At 45.1% G+C, this 15,646-nt stretch overlaps 1 protein-coding gene across 2 annotated transcripts in view; it reads left to right on the top strand.

Annotated features, from left to right (window-relative positions):
• Positions 1–15,646, top strand: part of SORCS1 (sortilin related VPS10 domain containing receptor 1) — a 477,697-nt gene that overhangs the window by 212,198 nt on the left and 249,853 nt on the right. For both annotated transcript variants that reach the window (XM_075935517.2, XM_075935516.2), the window contains exon 3: positions 9,131–9,230. In XM_075935517.2, coding sequence (XP_075791632.2) covers positions 9,131–9,230 — 100 coding nt within the window. The remainder of the gene's footprint in view (positions 1–9,130; positions 9,231–15,646) is intronic.

Consider the following 15,646-nt stretch of genomic DNA (forward strand, 5'->3'; position numbering starts at 1 on the left):
TGGACCAAGCCTTCTGGTCGAAAACCAGACACCTGACAACCCTATCTGGGCCTGGTCGGGGTGGGAGTGGGGGGGGAGGGGCACTGTGTGGCACATTGCAGCACTACCCCCTTTCCTTGGCAGCTGGGCAAGATACAATGTTGGCAGAATATCTGGCTGGAGTAGAAGGTGAAACAAGCCAGGCACTGATCTGTGCTCAGCTGTCCATTGCTGAAGCCCCTCCCACAACATCAAACTACCTAGGATAGGACCGTCCCCGCTGGAATGGGAGTGGCCTGCGAACGCCCCTCCCCCTGAACAGCAACAGGCTGGGAAACAGACGCAAGCCCCCTCCCCTACTAAGAATTTTCCTGAGATGACACCCGTGAAGGTATCTCTTAACGTAGCTGGCTGTGAGCACCACTTTGAAAGGAGTCAAGGAGGCAGCTGGAATGGTAAATAAATTACCAAACAAAATAGAAATGTGTGTTGTTTCATGATTTTAAAAAGAAACCGAACAAGAAAATAAAAGAGCGTTGTGCCAGTGTACAAGAACCAGGAAATTAAACCAATCTGTTTCACCGCTCAAGCGGAGTGAAGTGGAAAAAGAAACAAATGGCATAAAGGGTTCCAAGTGCATTAGCTGTTCAAAACATCTCTCTGTTTCCATGCTGTGAGTGGGTAGCAATAGAGTGGGTTGGTGTTCAGTTTTCGACAGGAATGCCTGGTCAAAAAGCAACTCTGGTGGCCCTGGTCAGCACCAGTGAATGGGCCATTAAATGTCCCATTTGTGACATAGTAGGGCTAGGGCAGAGCCTACCCTGACTCTGCACACGTCCTGGAAGCAGACAGCATGTTCAGCTCCTAGGTGAAGTGGAGGCCAGGGAAGTTTCATATGTTGCCCCCAGCCCTGAGCTCTGGCTCTGCAGTTCCCATTGGCCAGGAACTGCAGCCAATGGGCGCTGCAGTGGTGTTGCCATTGGTCACAGGCAGTGTGCAGCGCTCCCTCCACCAAGGAAAAGGTCCAGAGAAGAGCAACAAAAACAACGAAAAGTTCAGAAAACATGACCTATGAAGGAAGATGGTAATAACTGAGTTTATTTAGTCTGGAAAAGGGAAGAGTGAGAGGGGACATGACTACAGCTTTTAAGTATGTAAAAGGTTGTTACAAGAAGAAGGGAGAAAAATTATTCTCTTTGGCCTCTGATAATAGGACAAGAAGCAATGGGGTTAAATTGTAGCAAGGGAGGTTTAGGTTGGACATTAGAAAAAACTTCCCAGTAGTCTGGGTGGGTAAGCACTGGAATAAATTGCCTAAGATGGTTCAAGATTTTTAAGAGTTGGTTAGACATCTGTCAGGGATGGTTTGGATCAGGAATGGACAAATAATGGCCTGCGGGCAGCTCCTAGCAGGCCCTCAGCACTATATTTACTTTTATGGATCAAGTACTGGCAAACGGGTCCCGTTGGCTGAGGATCGCTGTTCCTGGCCAATGGGAGGTGTGGGAAGTGGTGTCCCAGTCTGCAACACTCCCATTAGCTGCCATGTAATTTCCCACCCCTGGGCTTGCAGCAAGGGAGGTTTAGGTTGAACATTAGGAAAAAGTTCTTAACTGTCAGGGTGGTTAAACACTGGAATAAATTGCCTAGGGAGGTTGTGGAATCTCCAACACTGGGGATATTTAAGAGCAGGTTAGACAGACACCTGTCAGGATTGGTCTAGATGGTGCTTGGCCCTGCCGTGAATGCCAGGGTCTGGACTTGATGACCTCTCGAGGTTACTTCCAGCTCTATGATTTTATGGAGTGATTGGGGAGTGCGGACTTGGAGAAGGGTTGGAGCAAAGGTGTGTTAAGGTGTTCAGTTTTGTGCGATGAGAAATTTGCAAGCCGAGTTACCAAGGCATTTTGTGTGTCTTAATATTGGCTTTATTTTATTCAGCTGGTGGACAAACTGCTAGGCTGTCAGAGACGAGATTGACTGCATTTAAATGGGCCAGAATCCAAGTACAGTTTATTTTTTCTTGACGTTTCCTCATGGCTGTGTGATGACTGGCTAACTTTCAAGTCTGCAGCAGCTCAGGTGAACTGGAGAAATACAGGCAGCCCCTACACTTCTGACAGAAGCAAGTAAATAACAACTTATCAAGCAATATATTTAAACTATACATTTATAGTGACAGGCTTCTGGATTTCAGTGCACAATATTTAAGGCAGCAGAAGATAATTTCCTTAGGGTTCATGTCACAGGTTGATGCAGATTGCCTATTCTGAAATAGTGTGGGGAATGGATTGAGATATTCATGACAGTAGGTGGACTAATGGAATTCTGTGGCTATTAAAAACGCGCAGGAGTTTGTTATAATACTGTAATAGAAATGTCACTTGCCCTGATGGGAGTAGAGAGGGAGGGAAAAAACTGCCAATGAATAATAATGATGTTATTTAAATACCAACTTTCTCACAAATATTTTACAAAATATAAATTATTCTAGATATTTTTAGCTAGTTTTATCTTAATTCACTAAGCAGAGAAGTGAGATTCAGACCCTCTTGGGCTGTTTGGTGCTGTTTTTCTATTGTCAGGTCATTTGGCTGGGTAAAAAAAAGCATTTGTCTTACCGGTTGCATGCAAAAATAATTTTGATTTCAGATAAACATTGAAGAGTCTCATTGTAAATATTCATTGGTACAAATCAAGGCTGAAATTTGCTTGGTGCAAAATTGGTGTCCATCAGATCAGGAACAAACGAAATACTGTGCCTCTGAATATTACAGTTTTGCTATTTAGTATTTGAGTTCCAGTAGCACTCACTTTATGTTAGTGTACCTACCAGTGTGGGCTTGTCTGCATGAGAAAGTTGCACTTCTTTAAATTAAAGGTGTGATTTTAAAAAACACAAATCTGGTCTAGTTAAGCTGATGCAAACCTACGAGTAGATACTCTCAGTTCATTTTCAGAGTGGTTTTGTTTGGTGTTGCTTAGGGTACATCTACACAGCAGGGCTAAAGCCAAAATATGCTATACAACTTCAGCTACATCAATTGCGTAGCTGAAGTCGAAATAGCATATTTTGGCTTTTGGTGCTGTCTACACAGCAGGAAGTCCAGGACAGAGCACTCTTCCTCTGACTTCCCTTCCTCCTCGCAACCCTTTCTCCTCGTAAAATGAAGGCTACAGAAGTCTGAGTAAGAAGTCCTCCAGCTCGCCATTATTTCAACGTTGTGTCAATTATTCCAAAATAACACTGCTGTGTAGATGCACCCTTAAAATGACTGGAAACCAGGTTTAAACAAAGTCAAAATAAGCCACTCTGAGAGTGTCCACACAAGGCTTCATGGCAGTTTTAAGTACATGAGTTTAAAAACCATGTTATGATGAACCCGTGCATAGGGTTGCCAGGTGTCCGGTATTCACCTGGGCTGTCTGGTATTTTTGCCTCTTGTCCGGTAAAAAAATTAAGAGAATACCGGACACCTGAATTTTTCCCCGGCCAGGAGGTGAAAATGCCGGGCACCTGGCAACCCTACAAACACTCAGTGCCTGGCTTCCCCTCCCCCCCCGCCCCGAACCCTGCCCTGGCCCTAAACACCCCCAGCCCCCATGCTTACTTGGTTCCCCAAGGCTGCCAGCACAAAATGGCTGCTGGCCAAAAGACCAAGGGGAAGCAATTCTTCCTCTGGATCTTAGTGCTCAACCTCTCCCCTGCTCTAACCCTGCACTAACTCTTAAAGGGGACATGCAGTTTTAATGCTGTTTTATTTTTTGGGAGGGGGCTTAAGTCCTTGCTCAGCAATTTTGGTCTCCCCCACTCTTTTCCCCTTCAACAGAATTTTTTTCCGGTGCTTTTTTTGGGTGGGGGGGGGGGGTTGGTATCTTTGTTTTGACCATCTGGCAACCCTACCCGTGCAACATCTGTGTGTAGGCAAGGCCCCTTCTGGGAGACAAGGCCAGGCAGGCAGCTACTGCCTTTGAGCTAATGGATCTGGACTCCCATCTCAGGTAGCAAGGTGAGCTTATGTTTTGTGGCTCCAGACTCTGTTCAGTCTCTGCAGCTGACTCGGCCAGCTGTCCAGTTGCATTAAGCCCTGCAGATACTGACAGGAAGATTAGATACCGATATGGGCTTACCATCTAAGGAAGGAACCAAATTATCTGATGGGTTTGGAGGCATCCATCAGTCCATCGTCTCCTGGGTTCCACTTGGTGATTCTGTTAAGCAGTAGTTATAAGCTGTACGCCAAAGTTTCTGTAGACTGGTCATATAGGGCTTAAGTCTCCAATCGGCCAACCTCATCAGAAACCTCCATTCTCATTCTGTTGTAATCTGTGGGCATCTTGAACTGTTTGCAGTACTTCTCCTCCACTTGTGCTGTAAACAAATGGAAGATTTTACTCTACATGGCTGCCAGCCCAGCTCTTCTGCACACCTATGTAGTAACAGGGATACGGAGCCAGGACAGTGGCTTTCTCCAGGCAGGACTAGAGTAGCAGCATCCCAAAGGTTTTACTATGCTCACCAGCACTTTACACACGGAATGAAACACTGCCTTCCCGGGATGCAGGTAGAAAACCTGAACCACTCCCCCCGCTTAGTGCTACAGAGGTTAAAATAATGCTCTGGTTTGATCTCTTATGTAAACCTATGGGTACTCTTCAACCTGTGAGTTGTCCAGATAGAATTAATCACATATTATTTACTATTTCCCTCCCAGTCAACAAAATGACTTTTGAACAAAACAGAAAGCTTTATGACAATTAAGGTGATTACATTTATCATGATGTCAAAAACAAAAACCACAAACCAATATGGGTTTTGGAACTTCTTGTTTTCCAGTAAAAACTTGAGGACTCTTGCAGAAAACATTTTTTTTTACTTCTAAGTTTTTTTGCAGAAAATACTTTTTTTTTTCTGACCAGCTGTGGTGAGTGGGTCTATGTTGCACTCAAAATTACACACATGTTTTAAGTACCTTGACCAATTGCATCCATTCATATATCATTTAAATATTGCAGTAAAAAAAGCAAGGCTTGCTTTTCTGCCCATCGCTAATTCTCTGTAATTACAGCTGGTCAGTTTTTTTCCTCAATAGAACAGATTTCTATAAGCAATGCTGATTCAACTAAATCAAAACATTCCATGGGGATGTATCAATGTTGTTGAAATATTTGAAGGAAAATTATTGAAATGATTCAGTGTGACAAGGTTGAAGCATCTTGTTTTGACTTTATCATCTTGATTTCAGTTTATAATGTAAGCTGTGGAAACATTACCGTCAAAATGAAAAGTTTTTTCCCCATATAGACAAGCAACATTTAGACAGTTAAAAATTAATTTTCTGATTTTTTTTCCACATGAAATTTGAATTTTCATGGAGACTTGGGAATAAAGAAAAGGATTTCTGGCAAAACAGAAATTTTGGTTCTGATCATCTCTGCATATAATATTTAGTCCATATATGAAAATGGCATGAGAGAAGCAGGAAGAAAATGGTTACAAATAAGATATATCTGGTTATGTTTTTTTGGAGTGTGTGATTATTAGTCATTCAAGGCAGAATTACAGAAATCATGGATCACGGATAAGATTGAAATAAAATGCTAGCTCCTTTGATCACTTGCATATTTGCTCTACTGCAAAACCTCTCTTTTTTTTTAAAAAACTTTCCACTATTTCTAGTGCTTTTATAGATGTTGACAGAAGTGCTCTCTTCCGTCTGTAGATAGTTACCTTGTAAATAAAGCCACAAATGCAAAATAATTGCCTGGAGATTCAGAAAAATGGCTAGTAATTCTGAATACAAGATTATTGCTTGAAACATCTGCTCCATGTTAGTGGTTTTGTTGTTATTTTTGGTTTTGGCTTGTTTTGCTGTTTTTTTTTTTTTAATATCTTCATAATAAAACGTATGCAGCGAATTCTCCTGGCAGTTTTTTCTGGAGCCACTCTATCAAAATAAATGAGATAACATTAGTGTAATTAAAGGGAGACATTAACCCATTAATCAGTGTACAGATTTTTAGCACTAAGAGCCAAATTCTGCTCTTTGGTAACTTATATTCTTTGGCTATGTCTACATTGGCATGGTCTTGTACAAATACTCTTTAACACAAGAGTTCTTGCGTTAAAGTAATTGCGCAAGAGAGAATCTACGCTGTCATGTGCCTTTGTGCAAGAGATGTGCTTTTGCGCAAGAGCATCCGTGCCAGTGTAGATGCTCTCTTGCGCAAGAAAGCTCCGATGGCCATTTTAGCCATCGGGCTTTCTTGTGCAAGAAATTCATGTTGCCTGTCTACCCTGGCCTTTTGTGCAAGAACAGTTATGCAAGAGGGCTTATTCCTGAGCGGGAGCATCATAGTTCTTGCGCAAGAAGCACTGATTTCACACATTAGAACGTCAGTGTTCTTGCACAAGAACTCCCCGCCATTGTAGACAGGCAGCATGTTTTTGCGCAAAAGCAGTTGCTTTTGCGCAAAATCATGTCAATGTAGACACAGCCTTTCATTGTTCCTGATAATCTGTCACAACAGAGGCAGACTGTGGTTCCACATGCAACTGATATATCAATACCGAGCATATGCAAAGATTGGCCAGCAGGTGGTACTGTTAAGAAATGGCTAGTGGCACAAACAGAAGTCAGGAATTCAGGATTATCTTGAATTCTACCTGCTGTTTATGGCTCCCATTACCTTGCATTACAGCACCTCTGCCATGTTCAGAAATAGAACTAGCAGTAAAGATTCTCTCCCTCTCAGACCATAAGAAACATAATCCGCGTGGGTGTATGAGATAGAAGATAATAGATATAAGCGTAGTTCATAACACAGCATTGTGGTCGTGCGTCTCTTTGTGGGAGTGAATGTGCTAGGTTAGGCCCAGGTATCTCCTATTAGCACAAGTCACTTCCTGCCTTGGGATGGCTTTGTTGTTCTGGTGGAATGTTGCTGTTTTAGAAGCGCACAGTCCCAGGAAATGGGGGGATGCTTTCTGGGCTAATCTGTTGGGAGGCTTTGACGGACAAAACAAGCCGCAGCTGGATTCTGTGTTCCTGGGGGGGGGGGAGAAGGCAGTGGGAAGAGTTGAGCCCCAAGTTAACATGTAAATGTTGACCTGGGTTGCAAAGAAGCAAAGTGGCTGCATTTTGTACCAGTTGGAGGGTTTTTTTGTTTCTGGGGATGTGGCTTAGAGCCAGTGGGAACATTTTGTCAAGAAAACACACATGTCCACTTGCTCTGTAGCCTGGTGGCTAGGATACTGGCTTGCAATGTGGGTGTGCTGGCTTTTAATTCCTCCTCTGCCTTGAGCAGACTGATTAAAATGAAAAACTCTGCTATGAATAAGGCACTAGAACCTGATTCTCCCACATGCCAGAACAATGCTCTATACATTGCTCTACAGTTACCTAATGCAAAAGCTTCTGTTTTGATCCCAGAATGGACACTCACAATTCTGTTTTACACACACACACACACACACATGGAAGGTTACACACACGCACACAAGGAAGGTTTCACACACACACACACACGCACACACGCACACAAGGGAGGTTTTACACACACACGCACACAAGGGAGGTTTACACACACGCACACAAGGGAGGTTTTACACATACACGCACACAAGGGAGGTTTTACACACACACACACATGCGCACAAGGGAGGTTTTACACACATACACATGCACACACACACGGAAGGTTGTGTTTTTGTTAAAATGCGGTATCAAAACCATTTTTGAAACCGCTAAGGATGCTGCAAAATGGAATTGTCATCCTCTGATCAAGCTCAGATTTAATCCCTAAATGCAATGAGATGTAATAACCAAACCCGGAGGCCATGCACATCCATGCCCAGGCCTCAGAATGATAGGATGGGAATCAACCTTCTGGACATCGGCAAGTGGAATTCTTTGGTGATGCATCCATGCCTTATAGTGGTAAAATTTGTGACATCAGTGTGTTTGTTTTAAAGGCACACATTTTCTTTATGCTTATCCGAATCTACATTGTATTATTTTGTGGCGCATGATCTCAGATGGCAGTAAAGTGTTGTGCCATCATCCACCAAGTTCTTCTTTAAAGAGAAGCTAGATAATTTCATGGAGGTTAGGTCCATAAAAGGCTATTAGCCAGGGGATAAAATGGTGTCATTGGCCTCTGTTTGTCAGAGGCTGGAGAGGGATGGCAGGAGACAATTCGCTTGATCATTGTCTTCGGTCCATCCCTCTGGGGCACCTGCTGCTGGCCACTGTCGGCAGACAGGATACTGGGCTAGATGGACCTTTGGTCTGACCCAGTACGGCCGTTCTTATGTTCTTACAAGAAAAGAAAATTCTTTTAAACAGGATCCACACCACGAATTTCATCTCTTGCTAATAACTGATCTTTGTTCCAGTCAAGTGTCGGAGTAGAGTACATGGCTACATTAGACAGCCTTAAATGTTTCCCTTATTTGTCCTCTTTAAAAACTGATAACTGATGTCTCTATTGGCAACACCCATGTCAGAGGTACTTTCAAAAGAAATGTACGGTTGTTAGGCTTTCCTCTAAAAGTCTTTCTCTGCCATATGGCCCATATAACAGGTCCACGTGAACTGTAATACTCCTGCTATTGGGTTTCCATAAAGAAAATCAATGGCTATCACTATGAAAAAAACACATTTTTTTTTTTACTGAATAAACAGCCTAAGACACAGTGCTTGGCCATGCCTGGAAAGGATGTAGTATCTTGTGTAAAAAAATAAAAAATAAAAATAAAATAAATAAAAAGAAAACTCGAGTAAGCTTATAACATACTGAAGTGATAACTTAGTCGCTCACTCTCAGCTGTTTGGCATTTACAACAATTATCATCATCTTCTCTTCTATCGAGAATTAATGTTTCTTATTGTACGTGTTTATTTTAAAGTGCAGCGGGAAGATGCTGTTTTAATTTTTCCTAATCCAATTTAAATGCAAATGTTAACCACTCACATGATGCTGTGTGTACATAATTAAGCATCATTATATACTACATGAATCATTCAAAAAGCTCCAGAGAGCCATTCCACTATGTAAAACATAGGCTTTACACTGAAAAGCAGCCAAGTGGCTTGTGCCTGGTGTGATTAAGTATTTGGACTCATTAAAGCTCTCTTCTGATTTATAGGTCAACCGATTATGGAACGACGTATGAGAAACTGAATGATAAGGTTGGCCTGAAGACAATTTTGAGCTATCTGTACGTCTGCCCAACCAACAAGCGCAAAGTAAGTGAGAATAGGTTTAGTGCGTTCTTAATTTATTTTGTGAATTCTCTCTTGGCTGCTTAATCTTCATCCGTTTTCCGAATGTCCATAACTGTTAATGTAAGGACCATGCGTAACCCACACACCTAGGCTATGTCTACACTCGTGGCTTCTTGCGCAAGTAATATGCAAATGAGGCTGAGTGGAATATCGCTGAGCCTCATTTGCATACCTAACGAGCCACCGTTTTTTTCAGAAGAGGCTCTTGCGCAAGAAGGAGCGTCTACACTGCCCCTTCTTGCGCAAGAAAAACCCTCTTGCGCAAAGCCGTTACACCTATTACTTGAGAGGAAGAATGGCGTTGCGCAAGAGGGTTTTTCTTGCGCAAGAAGGGGCAGTGTAGACGCTCCTTCTTGCACAAGAGCCTTTTCTGAAAAAAATGGTGGCTCATTAGGTATGCTAATGAGGCTCGGCAATATTCCACGCTTAGCCTCATTTGCATATTACTTGCGCAAGAAGCCACGAGTGTAGACATAGCCCTAGTGTGGTTACTGAGCAATGCAGGTGGTACCTAGACCACAGCAGCAGTTAAGACCAAGAGACCTCTACAGCAGGGGCTAGGAGCCACCTGGCTTCTAGCTCAGAGGGTAGAAGCTCCTATACTCTGCTTCAGAGGTTCTAGGTTCAAAACTGCCTGGTGGTGGTTACACGTGCTCCAGATCCTGTGTTGGAGTAAATTGGTGTAGCTGTATTGCGTATCTGGTGCTGTGGTTGTCTACATCAGTGGTCACCCACCAGTAGATCAGGATCTACTGTTAGATCTTGGAGCCTCTGAAAGGTGATCCTGACAGGTTTGGCCAGGAGGCTATCCAGTGCTGGCACTTCATTTGCCCCTCAGCACTGCTGTATTGCTCCTGCCCTCGAGGTGCCCCTCCCTCCTGAGAGCCTCCTGCTTACTGTGCAGGGCATGGAAAGAAGAGGGAGGGGAGGGGTGTAGATGTCACGGTGCCCCTCCCTCCACCTTGTACTCCATCTCCACTGAGAAGAGGGGGGCAGGAATGGAGGGTTTGTTGGCTGCTTTTGGGAGTGGTGCAGGACCAGGGTAGGGGTGAGCCTATCTTAGCCCACTGCACCACCACCCAGAAGCCATCTGTGGTAAATGGTGCCCAGCTGGAGCCTGCATTCTGAACCCCAGCCTCAGTCCTGAACCCCTCCTTCACCCCAAACCCTTGCCCCCTGCCTGATAAAAATGAGTGAGGGTGGAAGAGGGAGGATGGAGTGGGCAGGGGCGGGTCCTCGGAGAAGGGGCTGGAAGGAGGCAGAGCAAGGGTGTTTGGGTTTGAGGTAGATCCTGGATTGCACTTAAATTCAAAAAGCAATCACATGCTTAAAAAGGCTGGGGACCACTGGTCTACGAGTCCTAGATGGGCTTAAAAGGTATCGAGCATTCAATCGTATTTACACTTCTAGCTGGGGATGATTGCATTGTTTGGAAGAGGAGAGACTCTAAGACAGGGGTGGGCAATAATTCTTGCAAGGGGACCACTTAATGAATTTTGATATCTGGTCACGGGCTGGCTCCACCCCCAGAAGGGGCGGAGCCTAGGGAGGAAGTGGCTGGGGACTAGCCTATCCCCAGAGTAAAAATACAGCCAAGCGCTTGCAGCTCCCAGCTCTGCCATTACTGCGTTGCCTAGCAGCCACCTGGGGTGGCTGCAGCTATTTAAAAGGTTTGTGGTCCCCGTTTCACGAGGAGTAACGGTAGTTCGGAATAGGACCCTAGTCCAAACTACCTAGTTCGAGCCCCGTGTAGCCGTGCTACACGGGGTTCGAAGCAGCGGGGATTTAAAAATGGCGGCTCCCCGCTTATGCTAATGAAGCCCGGGAAATTCAAATCCCGGGCTTCATTAGCAAGTGCGGTATGCATACATTACCCCGCTAGTTCGAACTAGCGGGGTAGTGTAGACATACCCTCAGGATTTCTTCCTTCCACCGCATGGGCGGTGGATTAGGGTAGGGTCTGCAGGATTTAACAGGGATTTAAATGTTGCAGAAGCTTGGTGCTGGTGGGAGGCGGCATTGCAATGTAAGAGAATCTCCATTGATGTAATTGACGTACAGAGGAGCCAGAAGAAAACACAGGGTGGGCGGGAAGTAAGGTTCTGTGTAACTTACCAAGTCCATGTGGTGTCTCTAGCTAATACCAAGAACGAAGACAACAAGATTTGGGAGAAGGGTTTAAAATCAGCTGTACTACATGTTCATTTGTCACCGTTAGGAAAAGCAAATACTGTTGCTTCCTTTTCCGGGGCAAGGGGGAGTGATAAATGGGTGTCTCCTGTTCGGTTGCCGGAGCCTGCGTCCACTCTATTGACTTTTTTTGTGAAAAAAAACCAACCAATTCATCTGAAATGCTGCCTGTGCTCATGGTGCCTAGTATGAGTACAAGGGTTCTGAGGAAGTCTGGGCACTGATTAGACACTTTCACCCTTATTACATATTTATGCTGTAATGAGGGACCCAAGGGTTGAATGTAGTAGTGGCAGAAATACTCACATGGGTCATTTGATTTGATACCCTGCATTTTATGCAACTGCCTTTCCCATAAATGACTCCTGTGCCCTGGAAAGGTTACCGTGTGCACCAGCTAAGTTCCCTTGAGGCAACATCAAATTTTGTCATTTGAAAATATTCAGTTTTAAGTCGAGAAATCTCTCTCACTTGCTCATCTGAGGGCCGACGCATCCATGTTTTGCATGAATCAACCACATTCTGGTTTTCCCCATTGTCCTCTGAATTGCTCCTCCGTGACGTGGGTGCAGGGATGAACCCCGCTCCCGGGTGAGCGGGGAAAAGCATATGCAAAGTCACTTAGATGACTTGAAACCCAGGCCTCTCCAGGGTGTCCAGGTAGCCTGAACAGAACCTTCATAGTCATCCCTTTTTGTACAGTGTGCCCTTGAGTCTCTGGGAACTCTGACTCAGGTAAAATGAAATTCCCCAGCTAAGATGAAATTTGCAAATTAAGATCTCGGTTCTGCAAACACGTACACGTGTGGGTAACTTTATGCAATGAATGACCCTGTAGATTTTAGCGGGGTGTTAAGTTCTTCCTGGGAAGACGTGTTTGCAGAATGGGGTCTCATTAACGTCATTCTAATTTAAATGAGCCTATAGCTCATGGGCAAGTTTAACATTAGTACTTTTGAATGACATGTGAGCCACAGCAGAAGCAGATATAATCCCCTTCCCTATCTCTTTACTGGCATGCTCAACATATACACTAAACTGCTCTAGTCTGACACCTTCAGGACCTGACTGGTGCTGCATAACTGACACCAGGTGGATTTGAACCTGGGACCTCTGGAGCTGAGTGTAGGAGCCTTTATCCTCTGAGCTAAAAGCCAGCTGGCTTCCAGCCTGTGCTGTAGAGGTCTTTTGGTCTTAACTGTTGCTGCGGTCTAGGTGCCTCTGCATGGTAACCACACTAGGTGTGTGGGTTACAGCTGCACTAGTGAATTTGCTGTCTAGCAGCATTACCAATGCATCCCCTGCTTACTGGACTCTTACTGGGTAAATAACAGCACGTAACACTAAGGGCCATCACCGATGGCTGAAAATAAACTTTATGGGACTGCGGGAAACTTGGCCACATCCCTGATAAATGGACATCTGGCCAACTAAAATCGTGCCGGACCACGGATGTTGCTGGACCAGAGAGTGGCAGACAAGAGAAGTTCAGCTTGTAGTTGTATAGCTGTGGAAGCACAGGAGCTGTGACTGGTGGCATGAGCTATTCAGGTGTCTGGTTGTCAATGGAGCACCTGATTGGAAAGGGGTATGATGCTGTTAGCTTCAGTCATCTCTGCTGACTGAGCCGTTGAAAGTTGGTTTGGAGGTGCAGCGGGGTGTTTGGTTCCCAGAGGGAAAGGTAGTCAGGGCGTGTCTGTGCATGGCCCCTATGTACGGGTGCTGCTCCCATTGCTGGCTCCACAGCAGTAGGAGCTACAGGGGTAGCACCTATGAGTGGAGGCTGCACAAATAGCCTTCCGAGCTGCACCTCCAATGAGGAGATGTGGGGACATGTCGCTGCTTCCCAGAAGCAGCCGGAAGTCAGTGCTGCCTGGAACCCATATCCTGAACCCCTTCCCTCATCCCTGCTCCACCACTGAGCCCGCATGCCCAGTCCACAGCCCATACCCCCTCCCGTACCCCAGTTTCCTGACCCAGCTCGGAGCTCCTTCCTGCACCCCCAACCTCACATCCCTGGTGTCACCCCAGAGCCCACCCGCCCCAGCCAGAGCCTGCCCCCCCAACACCAACTTCCTGCCCCAGCTAGTGAAAATGAGCGAGTGAGCAAGGATGGGTCAGAGCGAGCGATCGAGGGAGGGGAATGGAGTGAGCAGAGGCTGGGCCTCAGGGAAGACATGTGGCAAGAGTGTCCCGTTTTCTGCACGTCGAAATTTGGCAACCCGGATGGGGCTGCCCTCCCCTAGTACAGAGCCTGGGGATCCAGGTGGGTTTGTACTTGGGTCGGCTTGCCCAGGTAGCCACTCACGCCTGTTGCTGCTATCGCAGCCCCTCTGCCATTTTTACCATGCTGGCTAAGAATGGCTATTTGTTGGGAATCACTCCCCACCCCGCAAACCCAAATGTAGGCCTATCCTAAGTTGTGTATGTTTGCAGCAAGGGGGATTCGAGTTTGCAGCAAGGGGGATTCGAGTTAAGGAAAACTTTCTAAGTCTGAGGCTTGGAAATCACTGGAACAGGCTGCCTCAGGAGGCCATGGCATCCCCGTCACTGGAGGTTTTTAAGAACAGGCTAGACATCCACCCGCTGGGGTGGCCTAAGTGACCCTGGTCCCACCTTCGCATGGATGGGAGCTAGGTGAATTCGACGACCTCTTGCCATCCCTTGCAACCCTGTTCTCTTACGATTCTATGATTGTGTCCGTTTGAGGAAGAACCCAGCTGTTTTAGGAGGAGAGCTCCATAGATTTGAGGATTTGTTGCGTCAGTGCTGCCTGTGGTGTTTGGGGGACAATACGAAATGTGAGCTGTCCAGGATCCAGTGTGGGATTATCCCAATCAAGGCGAGGATAGTGTAGCAACGGGTGCCATGCCTGCGATCATCGCGAGGGAAGGGACCCTCTCTCTTGCAAGTTGTCTGAAAGCAAAAATAGCGTTTGAATGCTGACCTTGGAGCCGAGCGTGGATGCAAAACAGGATTTAAGATGTGGCGCATCACTCCCTCTCTCCAATGGACTGGGAGTTTGCATTATTTGAATGATTGCCGGCAGACTGAAAAAGCAGCCTGATCTACCCTTGCTGCGGCAGTGCTACCTGATTAATGTAGCATCCTTAACTAAATTGCTAAGATTTCACAAATCAGGCTGGATAATGAGATTTTGATTTTAAAGAACACAGGCTTGCAGCTGAGTTGAAGGCAAATTACTGAAACGGAGAGGAACACTTTGACAGAGGACGACGACTGACTGTTCTTGGACGTTTAATGTAACAGAAGCAAAGAGGGGGTCCTAGCCACTTAAACCATGGGTTTTTTTTTTACTGTTAAATGGAAATGAAAAGAATTTGCAGTGGCAGATAAATGGGGCTCTCATGGTCGTCTTTTGAAATGCTGATAGATTTAAGAAACATAGTAGGACAATGAAGGTCTTTACAATGGTGAGAAAATCAATGAAGTTGACACAGCAGTATATTTGTGTACAATTTCTTTCCTTGCATCATGATATTTTCCTATGAAATATGCATTTGATATATTCAGGAAGGGATGTACTTGAATACCACTTGGATCTAGGCCCACTGGAAAGTTTTTCTGTGATATTTTTGATAATTGGTTATTTCTGAGTAATAAAAAGCACATAGAAAAATAAATTATTAATACTTTGGACTGATGATATGGAAGTCCTTTGGTCTCAAAGTTGGTTTGTTGCTGATAATTCCATGGAAACTTTAGGCCAAGATTTTCAACAGTTACCACAGATCTTATAGAATCATAGAACGAGAAGGGACCTCAAGAGGTCATCAGATCTAGTCCCCTGCCCTCATGGCAAGACCAAGCACTCTCCAGATCATCGCTGGCAGGTGTCTGTCTAACTTGCTCTTACATATCTCCAGTGATGGAGATTCCACAACCTCCCTAGGCAATTTATTCCAATGATTAACCACCGTGACAATTAGGAAGTGGGAAGATTTTCCTAATGTGCAACCTAAACCTCCCTTGCTGCAGTTTTAAGCCCCTTGCTTTTTGTCCTACCATCAGGGGAGAAGGAGAACAATTTTTCTTTCTACTCCTTTTAACACCCTTTTAGATACTTGAAAACCGCTATCCTGTCCCCTCTCAGTCTTCTCTTTTCCAAACTAAACAAGCCCAGTTCTTTCAGTCTTCCCTCATAGCTCATGTTCTCTAGACCTTTA

This window comes from Pelodiscus sinensis, chromosome 8, assembly GCF_052426305.1.
Source record: "Pelodiscus sinensis isolate ZL-2025 chromosome 8, ASM5242630v1, whole genome shotgun sequence".
NCBI classification, from domain to species: Eukaryota; Metazoa; Chordata; order Testudines; family Trionychidae; genus Pelodiscus; species Pelodiscus sinensis.